The sequence below is a fragment of the Myxocyprinus asiaticus genome, chromosome 42 (genome assembly GCF_019703515.2).
Source record: "Myxocyprinus asiaticus isolate MX2 ecotype Aquarium Trade chromosome 42, UBuf_Myxa_2, whole genome shotgun sequence".
NCBI classification, from domain to species: domain Eukaryota; kingdom Metazoa; phylum Chordata; class Actinopteri; order Cypriniformes; family Catostomidae; genus Myxocyprinus; species Myxocyprinus asiaticus.
The window spans coordinates 15,511,760-15,537,928 of NC_059385.1; the positions used below are offsets into that span (position 1 = coordinate 15,511,760).

At 40.9% G+C, this 26,169-nt stretch overlaps 1 protein-coding gene across 5 annotated transcripts in view; it reads left to right on the forward strand.

Annotated features, from left to right (window-relative positions):
* The window catches only part of LOC127432504 (autism susceptibility gene 2 protein homolog), a 472,102-nt gene that overhangs the window by 412,753 nt on the left and 33,180 nt on the right, over window positions 1-26,169 (forward strand). For all 5 annotated transcript variants that reach the window (XM_051683651.1, XM_051683650.1, XM_051683652.1 and 2 more), the window contains exon 6: window positions 20,577-20,625. In XM_051683651.1, coding sequence (XP_051539611.1) covers window positions 20,577-20,625 — 49 coding nt within the window. The remainder of the gene's footprint in view (window positions 1-20,576; window positions 20,626-26,169) is intronic.

A 26,169-nucleotide genomic window follows, 5' to 3' on the forward strand; every position in this document is an offset into this window, starting at 1 on the left:
AGTGAGTAGATGGATGGATGGATGGACAGATGGATAGATAGATAGATAGATTGATTGATTGATTGTTTCAGCTCTATCAATCACTTGTCTGTGTACTACAGTCACCTTCACATTTCTCTGAGCACCTCCACCAGAAGCTCTACAGAAATAATAAGACCACTGAGAGAGAAAGGGAAGAAGGGAGCACATTTCTTTCCCCACGGGTGCAGTGATTGATGTGCTGTGTTAGTAGGGTATTTCCCCCATGCCTCTCTCTCTCCATCTCTTTTCCTCTCTGGCTCTCATTCTCCCCGATAAAGGTCTCATCAGACGGCTCTTCTAAGGCAATTGGACAGGTTTCATTTTGCCTCTATTACAGAAGCCACAGGAGAATCATTCCTGCTTCAAAGGCCTCTGATTGTGTAATCAGCCATTTGCTGGAATGCTTTGAGTAATCAGGGAAAAATTTTATACTGGGAAGAATCGAATGTGTGTGTGTCCCTCTGTCTGTCTGTGCGTCCAACTTGGCCCTGCTTCACGAGGGGTCAGTCAGATGCCAGTAAACCTTGAAGTATTAACAGCTGGCCATGTCAAGTCTGAATCTTAACATTTGACTTTTCTCTAACGCATGGCCCCATGACAAACTACAATGCAGTTGACAGACAGAAGACTGGGAGACAGGCCTGCAAGCCTCAGATCAGACATTATACTGTTTGTTAAAAATTTTGCATCCATCCATGCTGTTTTTCAATTGTTCTCCTATAAAATGCCCTATACTGATGTCTTTGAACATTGCACCCCGTCTGTTTTCTCCTTTGATTTTTTTCAGCGTATTCCGCCAGAGCGCCGTGTTTTAAACAGCTCTCAACTTTTAAAAATGCGTCTCAAGCAGGGGCGTAACTAGAGGGAGGGCAGGGTGGGTAGACGCCCTAGGGCCCGGGGTGTGAGGGGGCCCGCAACAGCTGACCAAAAGAAAACAAAATAATGGCCACGGGGGTCAAGAAAAACGATTAAGGCCCCCCAAGGAGGGGGCCCGACAGTTTCAGTTTCTGCCTAGCATCTCCTTTTGTGGTCCACATACTGTAACTAAGGAAGTCATACAGGTTTGGAACAAAATAAGAGTGAATAAATGATGACAATGTTGTCATTTTTCCTTGAACTAAGCCCAATAATACTGCAAGATAGAATTTTCATTAGTAACTTGTACACGTGAATCATATTTTCTCATTTGTAGGTGCACAGAATGTGGAATAGTTCTTTTCAGTTGTGCTATATTTGTGTGCAAATATAATCCATCAAAGGTGTGCTCCCAGCGTCCTGAGACACTTGTTTAGCATTTGTTCCATCAGTTTCAGACGCAGCGACTGGGTAATTACCCACCGTGGTGGCAGTTTGTTTTGGGGGTTTTGTGAGTGAAGACGTATCGATGCTTTGGGGAGAAATCAATGTTTCAGGCTGGGAGTGAGACAGACACCGAGAGAGCATGTTCAGTTCATGTCTCTACTCGTGTGAGCCCCTGTATCCCAGTGTTTTTGCTTTTCACCAGCAGGCCTGGTGGATGAATTAGTAATGCTAAAAGAAACCGTGTTATCTTTTAAATGCAGTTCACGCCGCTCAGCCTGGTTAATATAGTTAGCTGCTCAATTTTTTATGGCCGTGCCAAGTGTAACCTTCGATTTAACAAGAGCTGTTAATCCTGGGGGTTCTGAATAGTCTTTTTGATGTGGAGGAACACAATGTTTGCTGCTTAACTTCTGAAAAATGCATCAGGAAGGAGAGCAGGGAATCAGACACGGCCAACTGAACAAAGCAACACCATGGAAAAGTGAGGAAAAAATGACAATGTTGTTTTGACACCACAGTTCCCAACGCAGGGCCCCGAGAGGACACGCAGTGGTTGAGCTGGGGAAGATCAGACAGTGTGTGTGTGTGTGTGTGTGTGTGTGTTTGTTTGTTTGTGAGTGAGTGTGTGTGTGTGTGTGTGTGTGTTAGACAGAGAGTTTTTTCTAGAGTTGTTCTATTATTAAGATTTAAACTTTTATTGTGATTAAGCCAATTTTAAAAACAAAACAGCAATGTTACTTTAAAAATATGTAACATGACATTTAAGTAATGGTAGACAAATGTTTTTAAAAAACTTTTTTAGCAAATATCAAATATTGGATATGGTCGGAATGGAATACTACCTGCTACCTATATTTTTTTTTAAGGTAGTGTGCAGTATGTGTACTGTGCACAGTGTGCAATTTTTCTGTGTGCATAATGGCTATATGACCTACCACAATTGCCATAATCTATGTGGAATCACATTATTTGATCAGACTGTCAAAAGTCATGGCATGTTCCCTAAAAATTTGATTAACAATGCAAAATAAATGTATTTATTTCCGACAAGATAACTGAAACACAATGAGATGACAGTAATGTAGCTTAATACTTTTATTGTTGGATACTGCATACTTTTCCTCACACTTAAAATTATAGGCTCTATTTAGTACATGCTGCGCAGTATGCAGGAAATAGTAGCCATACACTTCTCCTTTGCAAACGTTTCACAGATTCTGATCAGTGTTTTGGGGATTTATCAACAAATACAGGCCATGTGATTTTTTTTGACCAGCAATCAAATAGATATTTACATTTTCTGAAGAAAATATGAGTGCTGCTTGCCTGCAAAATTTGCTGCCATAATACTAGGGTGTTGTGTGTTGGCCGGGGAATTGTTATGCAGATTCTTAGGTGTTCTGAGTGTTTTTTAGTGTGTTGCTATGCGGTTGCTAGGTATTTTGAATTCTTTGGATGTAGCGGTAACAGACTTACTCTTTGAGACCTCACAAACCGTGAATGTCACTCGTTGTGATTTTTATAAATGCCGCAGGGCCTGTGTTTTGATGTACCATTTGGTTGCAGCTCTCAGTAGAGATCTCTCTCAGCACCTGGAGAAGTGCTACGCTTTATTCTGGCACAGATTATGTTTGCTTTATGAGCTGCCATCTGGCTGTTGATGGCAGAACACATTGTTATAAGTGTTTGTAGTGATAGTGGTTCGACAATAAGGTTTTACTTTTAAACATACAAAAGAGCAATGTTTTTTTCTTGGTGTCCCAGTAGCATGCAGACTTTGTGACTTCTAAAAAGCTTTGGGATGCTTTTTTATCAGGATAATAAATTGTGCAAATTTATTTGCATTAGACATCAAATATACTGCTCAAAACAATTAAGGGAACACTTAAATCACACATCGGATCTCGTTGAATGAAATATATTGAAGATCAAAATCTTTACTGTACATTGTGTAATTCGCTGAGAACAAAATGACGTAACAATGGTCAATGGAAACCAAAATATCCAACCGACTGAGGGCTGGATTCAAACTCAGACCGAAAATCAAAGTAAACAATTGAAATCACAGGCTTTTCCAACTTGCATGAATTTCATCATGGCAACTCATAATGTGACTCAGTAGTGTGTATGGCCCCCACATGCCTGTATGCACTCCCGACAACGTCTGGGCATGCTCCTGATGAGATGGCGGATGGTGTCCTGGGGGATCTCTTCCCAGACCTGGATCAGGGCATCAGTGAGCTCCTGGACAGTCTGTGGCGCTACTTGGCGGCATCGGATGCACCGATACATAACGTCCCAAAGGTTCTCAATTGGATTCAAGTCTGGGGAACATGAGGGCCAGTCAGTGGCATCAATGCCTTCCTCATCCAGGAACTGCCTACACACTCTGGCCACATGAGGCCGGGCTTTGTCCTGCACCAGTAGGAACCCAGGACCCACTGCACCAGCATAAGTTCTGAAGATGGGTCTGAGGATTTCATCTGGTACCTAACATCAGTCAGAATACCATTGGCTAACACATGGAGGTCTGTGCGACCCTCCAAGGATAAGATTCCCCAGACCATCACTGACCCACCGCCAAACCGGTCATGCTGGATGATGTTGCAGGCAGCATAACGTTCACCACAGCATCTCCAGACCCTTTCACGTCTGTCACGTGTGCTCAGTGTGAACCTGCTCTCATCTGTGAAGAGAACGGGGCGCCAATGGTGGACCTGCCAATTCTGGTGTTCTCTGGCGAATGCCAATCGAGCTGCATGGTGCTGGGCTGTGAGCACAGGTCCCACTAGAGGACGTCGGGCCCTCATTCCACCCTCATGGAGTCTGTTTCTGACAGTTTGCTCAGAAACATGCATACCAGTAGCCCACTGGATATCATTTTGTAGGGCTATGGCAGTGCTCCTCCTGTTCCTCCTCGAACAAAGGAGCAGATACCAGTCCTGCTACTGGGTTGATGCCCTTCTACGGCCCTGTCCAGCTCTCCTTGTGTAACGGCCGGTCTCTTGGTATCTCCTCCATGCTCTTGAGACTGTACTGGGAGACACAGCAAACCTTCTTGCGACGGCACGTATGGATGTGCCATCCTGGTGGAGCTGGACTACCTGTGCAAACTGAATGGGCTGCAGGTACTGCCTCATGCTACCAGTAGTGACAAGGACACTAGCAAAATGCAAAACTAGAGAAGAAACAGTCAGGAAGGATAAGGAGAGTGCAATTGTCTGTGGCCACCACCTGCAATACCATTCCCTTTTTGGGTGTTGTCTTGCTTTTGCCACTCCAGTGCACCTGTTGTCACTTTCATTTGCACCAAAACAGGTGACACTGATTCACAATCACTTAGGCTTTCTAACTGGACAGATTGATATCCCTGAAGTTTAATTGACTTGTTGTTATATTGTGATGATTACGTGTTCCCTTAATTTTTTTGAGCAGTGTATATTAAACCAAGAGGCATCTGCAAGCAAATGATGCTAGATCTTTTCTCAGAGGTAACTATACTACTCAAAAAAGTTTTACTCCCAAAGAAATTAATAGTAATTTTGAAATATATAAAAAGTCATGAACACTCACAAGAGAAATACTCCAGTCATATCAGACAGTAACCTTATAAAAGCTGTTTTATTCCATCCATCCATCCAACCATCCATCCAAATTTTCAAATGTATTGAAGTTTTAATGTCTGTCTGTCTGTCTGTCTGTCTGTCTGTCTGTCTGTCTGTCCGTCCATCCTGACTTACTATCTGACAGTCTGTCTGACAATATATCCAAAAAATTATCAACTGTCAGGTCAGGCTTTGTCAGGCCATCATGAACGTTTGTCTTGTCAAACTTTACCTCTCTTGCCTACTCTTACCTACCTAGTTTGTTATACAATGCAAATACAGTACATACATTTTAAGTGTGGTTTAAGGTATGTGTAAGCGTGTTAGACTGGGTTTACTGTGTTTCTCTAGAGATTATCCTTTGCTCTCTCTGGTTAGATCACTGTATGTGGTGAGACTTTAGGAAGCCCGTGTTTGTAGGTAAATCCACTTACAATCTTTCTGTTTGTGTGTTTCAGTGTTGTTGTGTTGTTAAACAGAGGTCACGCTAAGCCAAGCTGAGATGGCCACTGACGATTGTGCTTAGGACTGCCACCACACACACACACATCCACACATTTCTCTCAAACAGAACCCAGTTTACTCACACAAAGCTAGCTTTCACGTACATTCATTCACACAGAAATACCTGACAGGAAGTTCACCTACTGCACTCTTTTGTACATACACAAACATATCATGTAGATATATTAACACTCTCTCTTTACATGATCACACACAGCTGTTCACATCTGTTCAAAGCTATACAAATCTATATAAAAACAAATCAACACCCCTCGACTCACTTTTCAAAGTGTGCACACGTTCAGTATGTGTGTGTGGGGTAGAGTTGAATAACTCCGCTGTGCTGTGAATGTGTTCTGCTCTCCTCTTGGGGCAGAGGCCTCACAAAGTGCACATTTAGCTCATCAGAGGCTGTAAGTGTACAGAGAATGAGATGAATTCCACCACCGACTCAACGCGGCTCCAGTGCGGGCCGTCTCAAAGGCATCTCTATTACAGCCAGACAGATGGCGCTTATAACACCACACCACATATAGATATCCATTGCCGCTACTGTACAAATTTGCTGTACATATCGGTATGGCAGAGCCACACAGGAGACTGAGTGTAAACACACCAATATATAGTGAATGCTCCTTTAGAGGATATTTAATATGATATAGTGGCACTAATCATTTAACACAACTTTATAAAACAGTTCCACCTCTAAAATCTGATTTGATGAACCTTCTTCAAAGACATTGTAAATAGTTGTTAACCAATATGGGTTTTTTTATAGCTGATGGCTGTTATTATACCAATATATTGGCTAAAACTTGATGATAGCACACAAGATGTACACAACATTTATTAAATGAATACTTTTTACACAATATTTGCTCAAAATCCAATGAAATATTTGAAAACAAAGATATTGCTACTGATATTAGAGGTCTGCACAAGCAAAAGTTTGAAGCCTGAACCTGGCCCATACCCAAGACCATGACCCAACTTACCTCAACCGTTAGAGTAAAAATTTAAGCTGGAAATCGCTCACTCTCTTTATAATTTCTTTTCCATGCAAGTAGATTTGTTGCAATAGGCTATATTTTATTTAAGAGTCATAGGCAACTTTCAGAACAGTATAGTAACAGTAAACATGCACAGTTTTAACATACACAGAGGTGGTTTGAGATGCATTCCAGACAAAACTCGGTCAAGTGTAAATGCATCAGGCTGGTCAAGCCACATTTGTAAAATGAATTCCTCCCAAACAGTTTGGGGATAACATGAAACATAACAGCTGTTATCGAGTATTTGCATAAGGCCCGCGCCACTCAGTAAACAATATCAAATTAAGAAACGGATGCACGATGTAGGAGACACAGAACTTTTTACTTAATTTATTTAATGCAGATCGCTAGCGGAACTGACACTAAACACTGACAATAAACACTAATAATTAGCGCAGCTGCCGCACATGATGCTCCTTACCTACGACAGGCCCTAGGGCAAAAATACAGTGCACGCACACACACAGACACCCACGCATGTGGGGCAAACTCACTTGGAATCAAATCATAAATCACATCTTTTAAATTTGATGCCCTGCATTAGCATAATCAGTTTTATTTGCATATAGCATGGGAATTGAAGATCGGCAAACTTTTAGCTTCATTCTGGGCCACATTGCTTTAAACGTCATGCGCACCAGAACTGACAGTACATTGTCTGAGATCTTGAGATAACCAGCCTTAGCTAACATGCTGGAAATTATTTCAAACTTTAGTTGCATTTGCAAATTAGGTAACTCCACATTTCCTAATAGACTGTGATATGTTGTGTCAGATTGTCAGTGTGCACATCTGTGTGTGACTATTTGTGTAGGAAGCACAGCACACTTGAGATACTGTAAGTCTGTGATTAGCGCTCTTCCTGATAACGATGTGTGTTAATCACCACAGACATCTTGTATCTGTTGTGTGTTTGCAGGCTGTGATACACCTCTCTTATCAGTAATTGTTTTAATTGCTGTGTGCTGTTAATGAGATGCTGTCACAGATAAGTGTAGCGCAGATTGCGACATGGGCTGTGATTTGCCACCGCCGTTGAGCGTCAGCCCACTTTGTAGGGGAGATCATGAAAGACTATGGTTGCCACAAACATGGCAGGAGTTCTCTGACTGAAGGGGCCCAAGATGAGCATGAAATATTTAAATCCAGACAGCTTCAAAGTAGATCCTCATTCTACCCCCCCACGCCATGTCCTCAGACCTCATGAGCCATAGCCTGCACTTTCATCTTCATCACCTTGTATTACACACACATACACGTATACATGCACAAGTGCTCATGTCAGGCAAAGGGTTACAGGAATTGTTGTTTTTTTGTGGTAAAAAAAATAAATGTTTGTGGTAATCAGCATTATGCCACAGATGCTGTCAATTGAAGTTATCTTGTATTGTACCTGGAACATTTCATTGCATCTTTTTTCTCTACAATGAAAGTGAAAGGTGACTGAGGCTGTCGATCTGCCAAACATGTTTGAAAAAACATATGGGTTAGTAAATGATGGCAGAATTTTCTTCTTTTTTTTTTTTGTTTTGTTTTTTGTGAACTGTACCTTTAAGAGTGCTTTAAAGACAATTCCATCCTTCAAACCCTATCTAGATACTATCTAGATTCTTCTGTTGCCTGAAGGGAAATCTAACCTCTCTATCTTTCTCCCTCGCCGTCTCGCTCACTCGGAAGATTGTTAAAGCTTTCTGTCACACAGGGGAGGTACGCCCCATCCTCCTCCTCACAATCTCGCCGTCTCTCTGCCCCCCAGCAGGGTGGCAGCCACAGAGAGAACAAGGACCTTATTTAGCTTGTCTCTCCCTGTGAAACGCAAGTAGAAACCCCTCCAGGGCCAGTGGGGGCATGGGGTGAGATGCAGTTAGAGAGCGAGAGAAAAGGAGGGGGGTCGAGGGAGACAGCGAGAGAGACCTCCCTTGCTGCCTGTCAGCCTGCTGGCGTTTGAAGTCTTGAGGCCATCTCTGATCCCAAGAGAACTGGTCATCAGATGCCCACTTTGTAGCATTTCAGCCCAGTGAGGCCTGGAGTGATTTGGCCGAGGGAGGGCCGAGCTGTCTTTCTCCGCACTGGGCCTGACAGAGAGGTCTTGACAGGGTGTTTGAGAGACGTGACCCCTTCCCCCCCCCCCCATTTAGAGTGCTCCAGGCTTCAGCGATCTGTGGCAGGTCAGACAGATTTTGATGCTGCATTTCCCGGTTGTTTCTTTTTGCGCTTTCCAGCCGTGATTCACCTTAAAGTCACAGTGAGCTGTTTCTCTATCTCGGTCACCCTTCATCTGTGTGTGTCTGTCTGTCTAATTCCTTTATCCTGCTTTTTTTCCCTCTCTTTCTATCCCCCTCCCTGTACATCTCTTCTTCTTTTTTTATTCATTCCAAAAGAGGTGTTGTATGGGCAAGACCACATCGCACTTAAAAACAAGAAGTATTCGCTTCCAAATAAAAGCATTCTTTTTTTTTAATGGTTATTATTGTTAAAGAAAAGTATTTGGAAGATGAAAATTATTTATTTGTTTCAAATACTATTTTCACAATAAGATTTAATAACAAAAATATTTTTATTTAGTAAAACAAATATAAAAATGAGAGTCTGCAAAAGAAAGAAAACTCAGCTGAGACTTTAAATGTGCACCACAATATAAGCAAAAACTTTTAATAGTTTTCATATTTTTAATCAATGCTGAATGGCCTGATTTATTTTCCAAGTCTGGACTTGGAGTTAGGGATGCACCAATATGAACATATTTAGCCGATATGATACTGATTTTAACAAATAATTATAGGCCAATACCGATATTTTGCCACTTACTCAACCTATTTTGTCATCAAATCACTGTTTTGCTTAGGAATAATACTTTAAAAATGTACAAAGAGGGGGAAAAAAGATGTTTTATTGTTTTAAAAATAAATAATTTCCATTGAACATGGATTGGATCTCTTGAACACATGACAGGAATAATTTTAAGAGAGCCACAATAAAAGATTAATACAAGACAAAAAGGTTTTAAAAAAGTTATTTGATTAATATGACGATTGATGTGGGGAAAAAAGGTTATTTTGCACTACCAAAACATTGTTACACTTGATTTTGCAGTTCTATACAATAGAACTCACATTTTACATATTGTAATAAAACATTATTAATTCATATTATGCATATTCAACATGCATTTTCAGATTTCATGTATTTCTGTTTATTATACACAGGAAAAAATTATAAAATTTTTTAATTGATTTACATAATTAATTATAAATAAATCTTACGTGTTCAAGACTGATATGCCAGTTGTTTTAATTTGGTCAATAATTGGCCAACAAATATCGGTGGCCGATACATCGGTGCATCCCGAGTTTGAGTATCTGCATATTCTGTCAAAAAGAAAATTGTCAATTAGACGTGAAGGTCTCTCTGATTGATAGGTAAACCCACAACCACAGCTGATGTTTTGTTTGTGACATTTAGTGGCGGGTAAATCTGAAATCGACGGCACCACAATTAACCACCACGCAGCAAAGTGGTAAGTCTTTCAAATAATGGTTCAAAATGTACAAAAACCAGATTTGGTTTCACTCAACTCAGAGCAATTACACAATTACACCTTTATGATACTTAGTAATAATTAGATTTAGTTTTTATATGTACGTCTTTTTTACACTGCTGCACTGTGCAAATAATGGCAACATAATGTTCTCATAAAAGCTTACAGTATGGGTACTTGTGTTTGTACATTTGCTTTATTACTTTCAAGCATTATGTAATTCAGTCTCCATATGGCACAGGTTTATTTGAATGAATGAATCTTGGAAATGTTTAAACTTACTATTATTTTCTTTGCGCTTGTGTATGCGATGGTCTTTCACACTCATTTTTATGGCATTTTGTGTAACTGCAGCTCACAGAATGACTGACTGCTCCGAAATGACTCTTGGCACGGTGACCTGAGCTCTCAGTCATGCCTGTAATTTGGACCCAAAAGGCCCTCTGCTTTTCCTCTTTCTCTTTCCGCTGAAAAAACATTAAGGGCGTAACCAGAGCATTTGAGACAGGAGGGATAAACCAATTTTCCTGTCCAGTTTGTTTTAAAAGGGAGAGAGGGAGTGCGACTAAACCTGCGCTGGGGCTTATCAGCCAACTGGCTCGACTCTTCCCCATGTCATTATGGCCTTCCAGATGGAGATAATGTTGAACATTGTACCGTGCATACCATTTGCCTGCTCTAAGCCACCTTTTGACTGAGGGAGATAGTATCTAGATAAGCTGATAATACTTCAGTTACACACACTCTCTCTTTTTCCGCTGGGTATGCTGAGTGCCCGCGTTTCCTGGACCTGTGTGAAATGATACATGCGAGGTGCATATCACAAAGCACGGAAGCTTAAGATAATTTAGTCTGAATAGACGGCTTGCTTTTAAAATTCCTAATGTCTCTGTGTATCTGATGGTCATCTCCCACTCTTGTCTCCCCCCTTCATTTCTTTTCTTTCCATTCCCTCTCTGTAACTCATACCGTATATACTGTACTTTATGCATTCTCTTTCTTAAATGTTTTTTCTAAATTAGTATATTGAAAGTTTACATGTGTGTTACATGTTTACTTGCGTTACGGCAGGCTGTATGCGCGTACGTCTTTCCCGTACTGTTATGTGCCGTGTGAATGACAGATTAATATATGTATGGTAGGGAAACTGAGGAAGGAAGAGAGAGCTGCTGTCAGCATGCTGTGTTAGGGGAGAAGGGAGATTAGAGGTGCTGTCATAAGCTGCATCAAACAGTCTCACGCAGATAAGTCTCAGCAACCAAACCTGTTGTACTGCTGCCTGAAAACAGGGAGCGAGAGATGGAAGATTATCTGGAGTTTTGTGCTGAGTTTTGCGTGCCTACCACTCTTGGTTCACCTGTTTTGAATGTACCATTTCATAGCAATCATGACTTTACAGACCTGTGTCTGAGCATATGCGCTAACAGATAGTCCACAGCTCCAACATGCAAATTAAAACGGTATTGTTTGCTATAAACTTGTTGATGTATGCACTATCCAAAGCCATCAATTGGAACAATAGGTGTTGATATTCCAAGACAACACAAACATTAATCGTCCCATTAATTCCTCTTCAAACATCATGCTGTTGGGCCTCATGTATTCAGATAGAAGACAAAGGCAGGCCTAACAGTAATAAAAAACATTCCTCAAGCCCCCTCCTTCTAAGTCAGATGTTGTACTGATAAAAATCGCGCCAAAATCAAACAAAGGGAGTCCAAAACAGACTACAGATCCATGAAGCCTTGCCCTCTAAAGGATCGAGCTCTCAACTCCTATAGGATGAGGCACACCACAGAACATCCCTCAAACATGACATCATCAGGACTTCAAATAATTCTGAAATGCTTCCAAAGTGGCTTCCGGCGACTTCGTTCACCGAATACGGACGTAGCTTTTTGCTGCTCTCCGGTGTAACCTCGTGGCATAAGGAAGTAATGTCCGACTTGAAACTGTAGCCATACAATTTCCATCTCGCTGGACGAGTTGAGATTACTCTGTGTTCAACCAAACACTCTAACGGATCCGAAGGAGACCGCCGAGCAATTCGCATCTTCATCCGTTGGCCTACAGAAGTGAAGAGATTAAAGATTTCTCTTCCATCTTCAATCAAGTCGACATTTCTGAGTTCTCCGCCAGCCTGCCGAGAATCAACAGCCGTACCGCCCTCTGAGAATCAACAGCCGTACCGGCCGCCGACAGCGCGAGGAAACGGCTCTCGTCATCACACGAGCCTCAAGAAACCGGGTCAGAGTTAAAGGACGGAGGAAAACACATTCTACCTGTGTCCTCATGCGATTCAAGTAAGAGGTTACGTCTGGGCAGAGATAGAATATTATAGTGTGTTATTCTTGTGTTTCAAGGTTTTTTGCTTGTACAGTTTACGGACCGCCATGTCCACTCATTATTAATACTCAGGGTATTAATTATCACGAATATGTTTTGCTGTATTGTAGTCCAACCAAATTGGACTGTTGTGCATTTTCGCCATCGCGGGTGAGACAGCAACTGAGTTCATCCATTAAAGAGTCAAATAACAAGGGACTTTTACGAGCCCCGCTTGTAAAACCGCGTCTCTGAGTGATGAACACGGCTGCTTCATCTCCAGCTATCGCGAAATCAGCTTTCGGGCTGTCACTTAATCATCTCTCTCTCTCTCTCTCTCTCTCTCTCTCTCTCTCTCTCTCTCTCTCTCTCTCTCACTAACCACACTGACACACACACACACACTGTCACACACACACCTTATGTGTTATAGGATTATTTTTATTTCCATATCTAATCATATCACTGTTTAGTTTGTAGTTGTAAGTCGGAAGTTTATTGACTGCATTGTATTAATTATTAATTGATATTACTGCATAAATAAACTTTGTTTATATTACAAAGAGAAGTGTTTTGGTTTGTTTTGCATACGCCTGTGTCGTGCTGACAGGATGTCAGTGCTCGGATTCAAACCTTCATTCATTGTTTTTTTATTCGAAAATCGATATTCTTCGGATGTCGATTTTCCTAAGAAAACAATCTAATATTGAGACTGTTTTAATATTCGGTTATTAGTCCCTGATTTCAGGGTGGTGCCCCGTCAATGTTAATCCTTATTAATATTCTATTGATTTTTGATAATTGATAATTATCTTTGATTGAATTAGAATGATCAATAAGCTAGTGTTAATTTTAATGTTTCATCGATGTTAACAATTGATAAGTGTTGATTTTAAAGGATTAAAAAAAAAGCTAACATTGATTCTCATCAATGTTCTATTGATTTTAATAATTAATAATTATCTTTGATAATTATTAATTATTGCTAATAACCAAACTTGCTCCTAAACGTAGCACACTACATTTACTGGAGTCCTATATGAGGTTTTAATGAGTTAGATCCAATTAATTAATTTAAATATTGATTAATAACTACAGAAATAATTATTAATTATTTCTGATAGTAACACTGATCTAAACAACCAGTAAAGCCCTACAATGCGAACAGATCAGTGTCAAGACCTGCACCTAGTAGATTGCAGAAAGGAGCCACGGATGGATCCGGAGGAGCCTTCACTCTGAAATTCTGTTTGTGGGAGAGAACCAAAGACAGCAGATCACTTTCTGTCTCTGCGTTGATGTCTGCAGCTCTTTTGTCTCATAAAAACTCTCCCCGCCTCTGCACTGGCATTGTAGATCTGGTGTTGTACATGGCACTAATACCATCCTGGAGGCCTCCCTGATGAGCTGGTCAGTGTTCCCTTCTGTCTGGCGGAGTTTTAAGTGTCACTAGAAATGGACCTCTCTTTGTGTGTCTCTCGTTGTCTCTCAAAGGCCCTGGCTGAAAGAGCACAGAGAAAACAAGAAAGGAGATTAAAGACAAGGGCCAGTCAGAGCTACCCTGTTTAACACATTACACCAAATCCCCTCAGGTTACACTTATGCATGGTAATATTTTAAAAGAGAGCGGGGGAGACAGAGAGAGAATGAGAGATTGCTTCCGTAATAGCCGTAGAGACCATAACAGAGCGCTGATCTCCTGTGATTGCAATCTAGCACAGAGTTCCTGTAAAATTAAACCATGCTTTTTGAGTGGGAAAGAAAGCAGGGAATAGAGAGGGAGAGAGGGATAAAGGGGGAAGGCAAATACGGCTCTGGTTACTTTGAAGCAGTGGATCAAGGCCAAAATAAAGGAATAAAATATGAAAAAATGATGGCAGAAAGGGCTTATGGTCTATAGGTGGAATTTTACAGGCACAGACAGCAATTACTGGCATACATAGCATAACTCCAGATATTAATGTTTGATCTCCTATTCCACTTTTCTGGCAAGCTTCACCAAGTGCTTTTCCATACCCCACTGCCACTTCAAATTAGTTTCTTGGCAGCTCGACGACATGTTCTCTCTCTCCTTTCCCTTCCATTTCTTTCTTTCTGTCTCTTTCTCGCTCTCTCTCCCTGCTTTCTGTAGTCTGTCAGCGTTTCATTTGAATTAAAAATAATCTCCACTGAGAGATCCAGACATTGATTGTGGAGCGGAGAGCGGTAATCACAGGCTTGGGGTTTTGCTCAAATCTGATGATAGGCATTTGGGAAAGCGAGCTCTGATTTTGGGGACGAAGGCTGCTTCGATGCACCCCATCCAAACCTCGACATGCTCCATATATGTAATCATAATGTAATCATATCTATTTAATCAAATGTTAATGGAAAAAGCACCAATCATTTTTTTATAGCCAAACCAACTTTGCTATGGTTAGGCTATGTCTAAACAAAAATACAGTATGCGGTTTATAAAGAACAAAAGAACGTAATATATTACGTACTAAATTTGAACCACAAATTTGAAAAGTGGAATATGAGATGATACATAAAATTGCACATTTTTCATGTTGTTATAGCAGGGTATTATGACTCTGTTCTTGCATATTGGTTAAGTTCGAATTACACTAGAGGTTGACCGATAGTGGATTTTGTCAATAGCAATAACTAAGGTGGTGGGAAAGGCAGATGATTGATTAATTAGCCAATAGTTTTAAAAATTGATTTATAGAAAGTCAAAACAAAAAAAAACTAAACAAAAAAAAAAAAAGAGTCCTAAATGAATAAAATCCCAGATACAGTTTATTGTTCAACCAAAATTCCAAAAGCAAGCACAAAAAATGAAGATTTGGTGCATAACATGGGACTAATTATACAAGCCCGAAACACACTGGGAACTTTTAATTTGAAATGATGAAAAAACTATCGCATCTGTCGCCACAGATTTTTGCCAATAACGATATTTCCAAAAAGCAACACCGATACATCGGTCTACCTCTAAATTACACTACATGACTCTCACACTTACTGACTATGCAAATGGCTACAGACAAAAACTTGGCATCACACAGTAAACAACTGAGGTTTGCACACTACCTGACTTTCAAGTCAACCCGATCCGACCACAAACAGATGACGAATGACAGCTGTAAACAAACATAGTTGTGCAGGAGCTGTCGCTGTTCTTGCTGCCACTGTGTTAAAAGTTGCAAAAGAAACAGGCCAAGCGCATTTGGGTGCGATCTTGGGTGGAAAGACAGACCGCAATGCAAGTTGGAGGTGAGTGGCTTCAAAAGTGAAGCTCCACTTTTAGCGCTTGTTCGCTATCTCCATTTCTCGAGCTTCGTGGCACAGCGTGCTCGATTTTTCCACTGACTGCTCACCCTATGACTTAATATTTAAGTCATGGAGCATCATACATTTCAATATTTCCAATATAGTCGTGGATAGTTAGCTCTTAAACTAGATGGAATCTTAGTCTGAGGGTAAGAAAGAGTTTGTGTCCATCAAATACTGTGCGATTTCTGTGAAATCTTTCAACTCTGACTGGCCCAAAATCTGCAGACTAGGCCTAACTGCAAATCTGGGCCTAAGTCATGTGGTTTAATTCAGCCTGTACACACGGTTACCGCCACATTTTCAAGGGGTCATTTGAACTCATTGTCCGTATACAGTAAGTATCCCTAACTGCTCTCTGTATGGTTAATTACCAATTGCGTTTCCTTAAGTCACAGAGGGTGCTTGATAGACCCTGCTGACCATCTGATCCTGTGACCTGGAGCAAAGGGCCCCTATAAGCAGCTCTGAACCTGTCCTCCACAGCCTGACTGCTCTAATCTGCACTTGTTTTAGTCAGTCTGAGGGGACTAATGAGCTTCAGCTGCCTCTGGGTTCTCCGAACCTGTTGGGCTGAACCGAGATTACCTCAGGCTTGTGACACAGTAAATTAGTAGAGGGCAAAAATGTGTGAGAGAGAGTACTTTGAAAGTCCCTCCCTCCTTCCGATTTTCCTCGCCCTTGCGTGGCCTCAACTTCTCAATCCTGTTTTTTAAGAGCACATCTCCCATGGGGTATCCATGGGCAACTTAGAACAAAGACAATTATCTCCAGAAGAAGAACTAAAGGGAAGACAGAAACCATGACTTTTTATACAGTAAACTCTAAATGTAGGTTGGCACATAACCTGGCAACTTGTAATGTGGCGATATCAGTTTTTGCATTTAATGTTTTTTTTTTGTTTTTTGTTTTGTTTTGTTTTGTTTTTCTCAAATCTATTTGGTAGCACTTTATTTTACAGTACTGTTTGACATTTACATACTACATAATTACACCAACTACAGTAATTATTATAGATACTAAACATAAACCTAATCCCATCCCTAACCTTAACCTTAATGTAGTTACCTAATGGCACTTTTCCACTGCACGTTACGGTTAAACTCGACTCTGCTCGCTTTACTTTTCTGAGCTTGCTTTTCCACTGCAGTTTAGTGCAGCCTCAACGTGGGTGGGATTATAGGCTGATCGTCATAGTTGCATCACCCCATCTAGCTCTCGTTGGATCCTCTCCTCTGCTACTAACGAGAGGAACATCTGCACCTCATTTATTGACCACGGCGTGGTTTTGCGCACAGCCATTTCTTTTTACAATTCGAAAGTCGCGTGAACAAATGATACTGCTGTCGCTGTTGCTAACTTTAAAACTAGCAGGTTGATGTCCCATGTCGCAAATCCAGTGGCACTGGTAGTGATGATTCTCTCTGACCAATCAGTGATCTGCAGGGTTTTGACGTCACATTTAGTATCAGCTCGGCTCGCTTGGAACCTCGACTGAGGTGGTACTAAAAAAAGTACCAGGTACTATCCACAGTGGAAAACCAGTGGAAAAAGTCGAGTCGAGCAGTACCGTGCTGTGCTGTGGAAAAGCCCCATAATAGTACTCAGTACTTTCTTGGGTAAGTACACTATAAGTATACTTAAAGTACATGTACTATAAAATAAAGTGCAACCGATATTTTTTAAGTTAAGATAAGGAAATAGTTTAATATTGTACTCTTATAGCAAGCTTCTGGTCACGATACATTGCAAGTGTTGAACTTGTGGGAAAACCTTGTTTTATTTCACACATGTAGAAAAATAAACACAGGTCCGTTGTTTCGTTGAGGCAGATGTTGGAGGTTGAGTGTGGTCTTATATTGATGGAGCGTAGAGCTACTTTTTCCCCCTGGGTCTAACCATAAGGGTTGAGAGATATAGAGAAGGAAAGGTAAACATCCAGCAATAAGCTAACTCATTCTCGTACTCAGTTGGAGGCAGTCAAGGTCAGAGGTCACTGCAATGCGAGTCCCTAGTTAATCCATTAACCTGCAGTGCAGAGGGTTAATACTGGTTTGCTGAGCCATGGGACCCCAAATCAGTCAGATTAAGGAGATTTTCTAGGAATGTCCGGCATTATCTGAAGATTGCTGGATTGTTTGGGTTTGAGTGGAATTAGATCTTCTGGCTTTTCACCAAACCCTGGGGGAAGGAGGTTAATATTACACCATAGTTTGGAAACACAATTAGGACCAGTCTTAGTGTATAATCGCCGCAGACGTAGCTGATCAGTTTAGTCTTTGTTAATTCTCTTTCCCGGTGTTAAGTATCATGCACAATACACAAACAAACACAAAGACAGCACTTTAGTGGAGCCAACTGTTTTGACCTATCTTATTAATTTCTAATACAATACTTTTTTTTTTAAATGCTATACTTTGACAACTGAGGCACCCCACAAATTATTCAGTGGGGCAGAGAGAGCGAGGGTCTCACACCAGACTGAAAGCTGCTGTTCAGCAGGTCTGTGAGGTTCTGGGTCAGCCTGGGTGAGCCCTGATGGTAGAGAGGTGAACTTCCCCTGCAGGAAGGCTTGTGGCCGAGGGAAAGGTGTGTGCTGCTTATGAAGAGAGTCTCTGTCTCCCTACTCTTCCACAGTAGTTGAACCCCAACTGGGAAATTCATTAGCCATTGACATCATCTCTCTCTGGCCAGAGAGTGAAAGAATATCATTCTATCCCAGTTCCCCCTCCTCTCTCCTGGTTGCTCCATCTCCTTTTTGCACTCATTCAGGACTCCACTGTCAATAGCTCTCACTGAGCACCATTCACACAAACACACGCACACACTAATGCACTGTCTGACCGACAAAACTGGACTGGGGAAACACAGCCCAGACACTCAGTAGAGGAAGCACACTCAGTGTGCGTATATATGTGTGTGTGTGTGTGTGAGAGAGAGAGAGAGAGAGAGAGAGAGGCAGAGAGAAGCAGGGGGTAGGAGCTGAATGAAGTCAGGTTAGAATCAGGAAGTGGGAGGACCCGGTCGCGAGGGGAGATCGCTAGAGACGACCCGCTGGGTGAATGAGAGACAGATTGTGTGGGCTGCGGAGCGCGCGGATACTGACAGGACACGAGCTTAAACCAGCGAACGTAGCGAGGAAAGAAAGCGACGTCCCCGCCTCGGCTCCTGGCGGGGTTTAGTGTTTTTTTTTTTTTTTTTGTTTGTTTGTTTTTTTTTTTTACTCCACCCAGTCTGGCTATAGGAGGAAAATACTGGACGCTTTGTTGGATTTTCTAGCTCGGCACGAGCGCTCAGCGAACCGCGCGCGGGAGAGAGGCGAGTCTGTACGCGCTCGCGCGGATGGTTCCTCACTGAGCGCGCGCCTGACACAAAAGCGCATTAACGGGAGCGTCCGTTACGCGACGGTTGGCGAGGATTTCACACGGCCAATTCGCCGCATACATCATTCTCTGCTCACGAAGGGCAATCTGAAGGATTTTTCCCTCTTGGTACGAAACACATGGCATCCTTTGTCCGAGAGCCTCACTCGCTTTGAGCTCTCCGCGCTTTTCTATCGGTGGATGTTTTTTTGTTTTTGTTTTTCTTTCCCTGGGAAAAAAGGCTTCTTATTTTGCATGGCTGTCATTCGTTTCAAAGGGAGTGAGAGGAATTCCCCGCTTGTTTGTGGATTACATTGTTTGACAAGCAGAATGTGAAACTGAGCCGTATTTACTGAACCGCCAAAGTGATTTTCCTCCGTACCAACCTCGCCACATCAAAAGGTACACGCACGTTCATCTCCGACCAAAAGACCGTATGTGGACGACTTTTAGTTCACATTTCGATACAGACCACTGTGTCATTCGACGTTTTATGGGAGATTAAATCTGTTTCTTTGGATTATTCGATGGCTTTGCATTTTGAAGGATTGGAGCGCTGTTTTTTGTCATTATGGGCTTTTGATGATTGTTGTAAAGTGTAGTTGAAATCTCTGCAGTGAATGCATGCCACTTTGATGTTTGTAGGTTGAGGTTTGAATAAAGCGGTCGCGTGAACGCATCGTTATATGGAAATCTCTTGACGTCATTGAAAATAATAATAATAATAAACTACTTTTATATAGGAAGTAAATGTGTTACATTATACGTATTATTATTATTGGTCATGATTTTGATTTATTTGTTTTGTATTTATTTCCGGGTTTATTTTATTTATTTTTGAAAATTACCATCACCTCATCGCCTCTCTATTTAACCGCAGATGTCTACTTTTAGCTAAGAAGTCCTTAAAGGTTTTTAAAATTGGGAAGTATTTGAGAGGGCTGACCTGTACAGTTTTGCCTCAAACTGGATATGGATACAGTGTTACTAAACCTGTCCAAAAGCCAACATTGCCTCAGAAATCGTTGATAGTATTAAGTGAAAATCCTTACTAAATGTCCCATTACAAGTTTACCTCCCCCAAATTTTGTTCAGTTCGTTATTGTGATTGTTAATCGTTGAAAATGGCTAAAAGTGAGCTTAGCCTCAGCTTTTGTGTTATTTTCCTTTCGAATGACTATCCTTTGAGTGTAGAGTCAGGTTAGATGTTAATGGACTGTAATTGCACAATCTTTGTTGCTGTTTAGCCAATTGGATTAGCCGATGCCCCTTTGACACCACATTGTCACTTAAATAAGCTTTCATTACCTCAATGCTGTGTAAATTGCAAAGCTGGGTGATTGCACAATAACGTAGCGATGTTAAAGCGTTCAACCCGGTAACAAGTGCAGCGCGTTTTCCTCATGGAGCCACAGTGCCATCCAGTGGCCACTGTGAGAAGTCAAGGCTTTTCCGTGCTCATTAGTGCTGCGCTGCCTTTGATGAAGAAGCCCACCTGTTTAGTTCTGAAGCAGATGTACTGACTGTCTTTTCCTCTTCCATCTCACAGGGCTCAGATGCCAGCTCAGAGAAACTCTTCAGCACAGCTGCAATTAAAGGTATGGTGGTCGTTGATTTTCAATACATGCTCTCTCAATCAAATTTTCCCTATGCATATGCTGCTTGTGGAAATCAGAGTTCTGTAATGGTAAAATTGCTGTTGGTGTTGTTTTCGCCAATCTACACTGATTGTTCATGTGAAACCACATTGATGCAAACAATATGGTTCACACTATTAAAATTACAATAGTCCTGGTTGTTGTTCTGATGCAAAATCAGCCATTGCATAATAGCTGAATTATAGTATTATAATCTAAAATGTACATTATAATTATTATTATCATGGTATGATGATAATTGCAGTTGTCCTTATAGTTATCCTTATTATATGTAGATTTGATTCAGCATGCAAGCTCTGATGCTCTATAGACACTAGAATATGAGCAACTGCTTTACAAACTTCTTTCACATTATTCTAGGTAACCTTATTTACCAGAGTGGCAGTCAGATTATGTTTAATGTGTTTTGCTATCCTGGGTGGCACGGGAAATGGCACATTTCCTCGAAACTGACTACGATTCCATTGACAGACACAGTGTGTTGTATCCGTGCTTTCTCACTGCATATGGGCTGGGAGAAATCCATCTGAGCCACTCTGTTAAACAGATCCCAATGTGCTGCTGAGTGATGAATGAGAAAATCCATTTCAGGCGCACAGCATGTGTAAACGCCACACACTGGGTCCCATGTGCAGTGGCGTCTGGCTTCTGTTATGGAAATTGATTAGTTGTGAAATGCTAAATAAAGGTGGTGGATCTGCGGCAAAGACTGCAACGGCGATAGTGGATGAAGCAATTCTACCCCGCTGGTTTGATACTCTGTGTGTGATATTGTTTGCGGTGTCTATTTTAAAAGTGTGCTTTGTGTTTATACAGTGTGCAGTTGTGATACGCGCACCGCCTGCTCTTTGTGTGCATGTAAACATCCTGCCATGGGTATAGGAAGTTCGTTTGTGTGAAGTTTGCGGTAAGAATGTCCTAGTAAAAGGATCCGGGCATTGAGAGTGGAGTCAGTTGAGGCTTTTAAAACATCAGTGTTTTTAGACAGCTGAAGCCCATCAGCACACCACTAATTTGCTCTTAAAGCCTTTGGAATTTGAGCTCTCCCATTTACCAACCCCGGGCAGGCCAACATAATGGAGCCCAGCTTCGTGAATCCACATTCCTCTGTAATGGTGCGTTACCAGGATGGAGAGTTTGACGGGGGGAATGATGGAGGCTGGAAGGAGATCTGACCCTAGGGAGGAGGTGAGAGAGAGGGGCTGATTGATGCCGACAAGCCCCTTGTTCCTTCTTTCCCCTTACTTCACACCCTCAGGACCCCAGACACATTTCCCACATTCTGCTCTTTGAAGGCATTTAGAGGTTTGATTTGTGGGGTTCAGAGGGGTGCTGAATGGCAGCCCTTTTTTCAGAGAGGCTTTCCCTCCTGGAGATGCTTCACCATGGACATTACGACCCCTCTGAAAGGATTAAACTCCCTTTGTGCGCCTTAAACCAACACAGGCCCGCCTCCTCTGCTCCTGAAAAGCTCGTGCTTGGGAAACAGTACACAAATATGCTTTTTCTCTTTACTGACTGCCAGGCCACTTCGTCTCCCTCCAGACTCTATTTCCATTTAAATGTGTGTCTTTCTCTCTCTCCTTCACATCTCCTTGTCCTCTACTCGCCTTGCCATATGCAAATCTTTCCATTGGAGGATGGAGAAAAGAAGCTCGTCCTCCAAAGAACAGGTGCAGATGAACTTAAGCACTGTGGTATTTTTATTGGGCAGCTTGAGGGAGATGAAAGACAGTGAGTATACGCAGGGCACTCTCTGTTACAGAGGATTACCAGTTGCTTAGAATATTAACCCTTATAAACAAAAGAAGAAAGTATAACTGAAGAGCAGGGAGACAGTCAATAGAAAAGATGTCAATATTTGCCTGGAGCCTAGAACGAGAGGTTCGCTGGTGTGCTTTTCACGCTCAGGTGGTTGGCGCTCATGAAGTGTTTTGCATTCAACCATGAGATGAGAACAGTCAACTTTGAGGGAATAATATAGATCAAACTCTACAAGAGCAGAGCAAAACTGATCTTAGATCAGTTATAGGGCTGTAGGCCTTTTTGAATTTTGGAGAAGGTAGTATTTCCGTGCTTGAGCTGCAAGAACTGAACACCTGTACAGTGAACTTTACTGAAGGGTTAAAAACCTCACTCTGTATATATATGGAGATTAATTAGCTATATCCATAACATAAATGTAATATTACAATCTCCACAGACATGAAGCGAATGAACAGGTGAACTTGAACTATGTTACACGCTAGTAAGTATGCATAACCTTGTGTTGTGAATATGCAGCTTTCTTAAAAATGAGCTACATGTAATGCAATATCCTAAACTGTCTCAATGTGAGGAATACACCGTAGAGTAACTTCTAAAAAGAAGGTAAGACTTTAGTATATTAATTATATGCTATTATTTGAGGAGCTCAGGTTTTCAGGGCAGTTTTCTCATGTTGTTTAATCTTACACATTATGCATAGTCTTTAATATACTTGGTACATGTTTAATAATAGTTAACTATTTTAATAGTTAAATAGTTTATACATTTTTCAAAATATTTGAATATTTGGTTAACGTCTGGTGTGTTACAGTTTGATACATGTTATTGTTATTTTGCATATTATTGTCTACTAAAATTACATGTATTTTAGTTGGTGTAAAATTAAATTACTAAAATTTTAAATGACTAAAATTAAATATTGACTAAATTTAAAGAACATTTTCATCAAAAGACAAAAATGATGACTAACATAAAAAACTGAGAAAATTAGCACCGTATAAGGCAGAGAGTCAAATATTGCTGCATTGTTATCTTGTAAATTTTACACAAGTTGAAGATTTAACAATTTTAATGGCATGTTTTGACTCTTTGCCAGTTTTCTTAATAGTAAGAGTATTGAGAGGACAGAAAAAATGGTTAAGAAGAGGTGAAGCTTGATGTGTCAGATTATGTGCACTAATTGCTAGGCTACTGCCCCGACAAAATATTTTAAGTTGATCCTGTTTCTAGATTTGTCATCGCTACTGAGTTACTACATCTGCGATGAGGTTTCTCATACAGCTGCTGAGGAAGTGACAGTAAATGTGGCCTCTTTCTCTCTTCTAACTGCTGTAATCCAGTGCTCTTTATTTTCTTTTTCTTTTGGAAATCGGCGAAAGTGTAATAGTGGATTTTTTCTTTTGTTGTTAGAGCAAATGGGTAAGCAAAAATTATATTTACTGTGTGGTCTCCCATTCACCGCTTTACAAGTTTACCCTGTTACAGTTTACTTATGCATTCCAAACCTGGATATGTGAAAAGGATCCATCTGCATAGATGCCTACTTCACCGGTGCTTTGCCAAAAGAGACCCTCTCCTCTCCTCGGCCTCCTGATGTTGTGTAATTGTTGCTTGTTTTATTTTTTTCTCCTCCTTATTACCCTGTCTCTCACTCCTATTAAGAAGAATCATTAAATGTTCGACTTAATTACTGTCTCTCTCACATAGCCTGCAGGTGGCTGCCATCCAGCCTGCCTCAATTAGTGCATTCTTCGCCTGCGTCTCACTCTTCTAAACAGCTTTTTGCTCAATTTTGGACCGAGTTAGAGTGTGAACAGCAATATGAAGGGTCTTCAGATGGACTGTCACCAATTTACTCTGTACTAAGATGTGTTCATGTATGTTTTATAATGGATTCTGTGACTACAGAGGTTGCAATAATTAATTGCAATATCTGTGTCATCTACAACCGATTGTTAATATGATGTGTTCTGTAACTATATTGTAATCAGTGTTGTAATCAACACTTCTGATGTTGCTTAAATAGAGATCAAAAGAAAATTCACGTAGAATGTGCGCTAAGAAATGTGTGGGTTAAAAATCTAGAGAGTTCTTTAGCCAGAGCTAAATGAATGGGAAGTGTTTCAACTGGAGTCAGTTTGCATGTCCACTGATTTTCATTATGGAACTGAAAAGAAATCTTGAACACTGACATCACAACTTATTTTTCTAAATGTTATCACAAAGTGTTTCTTAATAGGTTATCTTGAGTTTTTCCTTTATATGTTTTACTCAGAAACAGCAAATATTCTTTCTCTTAATATGCTGCCAGCATTCCACTTTGGACCAACTACAGTAGTCCAACAGAGGCTGAGACGGCTAAACAGATTACAGCTGATTTGTTTGGCAATAATTCCCAGTAATGTAATTTGTTTTCATTTGTAGCATCAATTAATAAGACAAAGGGTAGCCATTTTATGAGTGCTTTTTTTTATGTATGAGTTGAATAAAATCCATTGCTGGCTACAACCATCCGTCACACAATGTCAGCTGTGAATGAGCACTGTTTACAGCTTTGACATGCTCAATCCACAAGCAAGAATACAGACAGTTGAGCTGAAGAGCAGTCTTGTCATACTGGACTCGGGGTGAGGCTCTGTGTGGAAGGTGTAATTTCAGCAATGATGACATTGTTGAGAGACTGAAAAAGAGGGGGAGAGAGGATGAGAGAATGAAAAAAGAGGCAGAGAGATGAAGTTTGAGGCAGATGAGAGGTGTAAAGAGCTTGATGGATGGATGTAGAGAGCTCTTGAGATAGTGGAGCGCTCTTTGACTGCTGTAGTCTCTCACAAACATCTGGAGCTCCAAGAGAAGTATGTTTGTGTTCATATGAATGTTTGCATACCTGTTTTCATGTGCTTGACAAAGGCTTCTCACCTGCTAAGCTAATGTTTTTGCATTGTTAACTTTACGCATGCTATTAAATGAATATTATCGGTTAAATCTGATTGGATGGGGCACATTTGAAGCTGTTGTAAATAGCCGATATATGCACACCTGTGACAACACATCAATTGAATTATATATTATAAAAGAGATTTCTTATGAGCTGCATTCTAAGCTGTAAAATGCTTGATATATGCACATCTGTGACCACACATTCTTTATTAATATAGCAAGTTGCTATGCTGCTTTGCAATCACAAACAGCCTTCAGTTAATTAACAGGTTAATAAACTATTGGCTTATTACTTAGAGGAAGAATTGTAAATATTGTAAATATTATGATGAATAAATGCAACAGTTTATAGAAAATTGGTGTCTTTTATCACAGTGGCCATGCCCCTCATTTGTGTCAAAAGCATGGCCTCTTGTGACTTCCTTTATTAATGCACAGAAGTCTTAGGAGATATCTTAGGTAATTTAAGTGATCACACAGATTGTCTCTTTGTGTTGTCTTATTCTGTGTTGAGTAACTATTTGGAATGAATGATTGATGAAACCAAAACCTTTCCCCTGGAGGATCAATTAAGTACATCTGTCTGTCTATTTTTGGAGAGATAACTGATTTTTGGTTGTTAGTCAGCTCAATCTGAACGGTAAGTTCTTTAGCATCTCGAACAAAGACGATTGAGCATGTCTCTATGCACTCTGTCCCTCTCATTCTTTTCCTCCTTTTGTATAGAGAAAGGCCATAATTTATGGCTCCCTGTGAGTGTGTGTGATGAGAGAGGGGCTG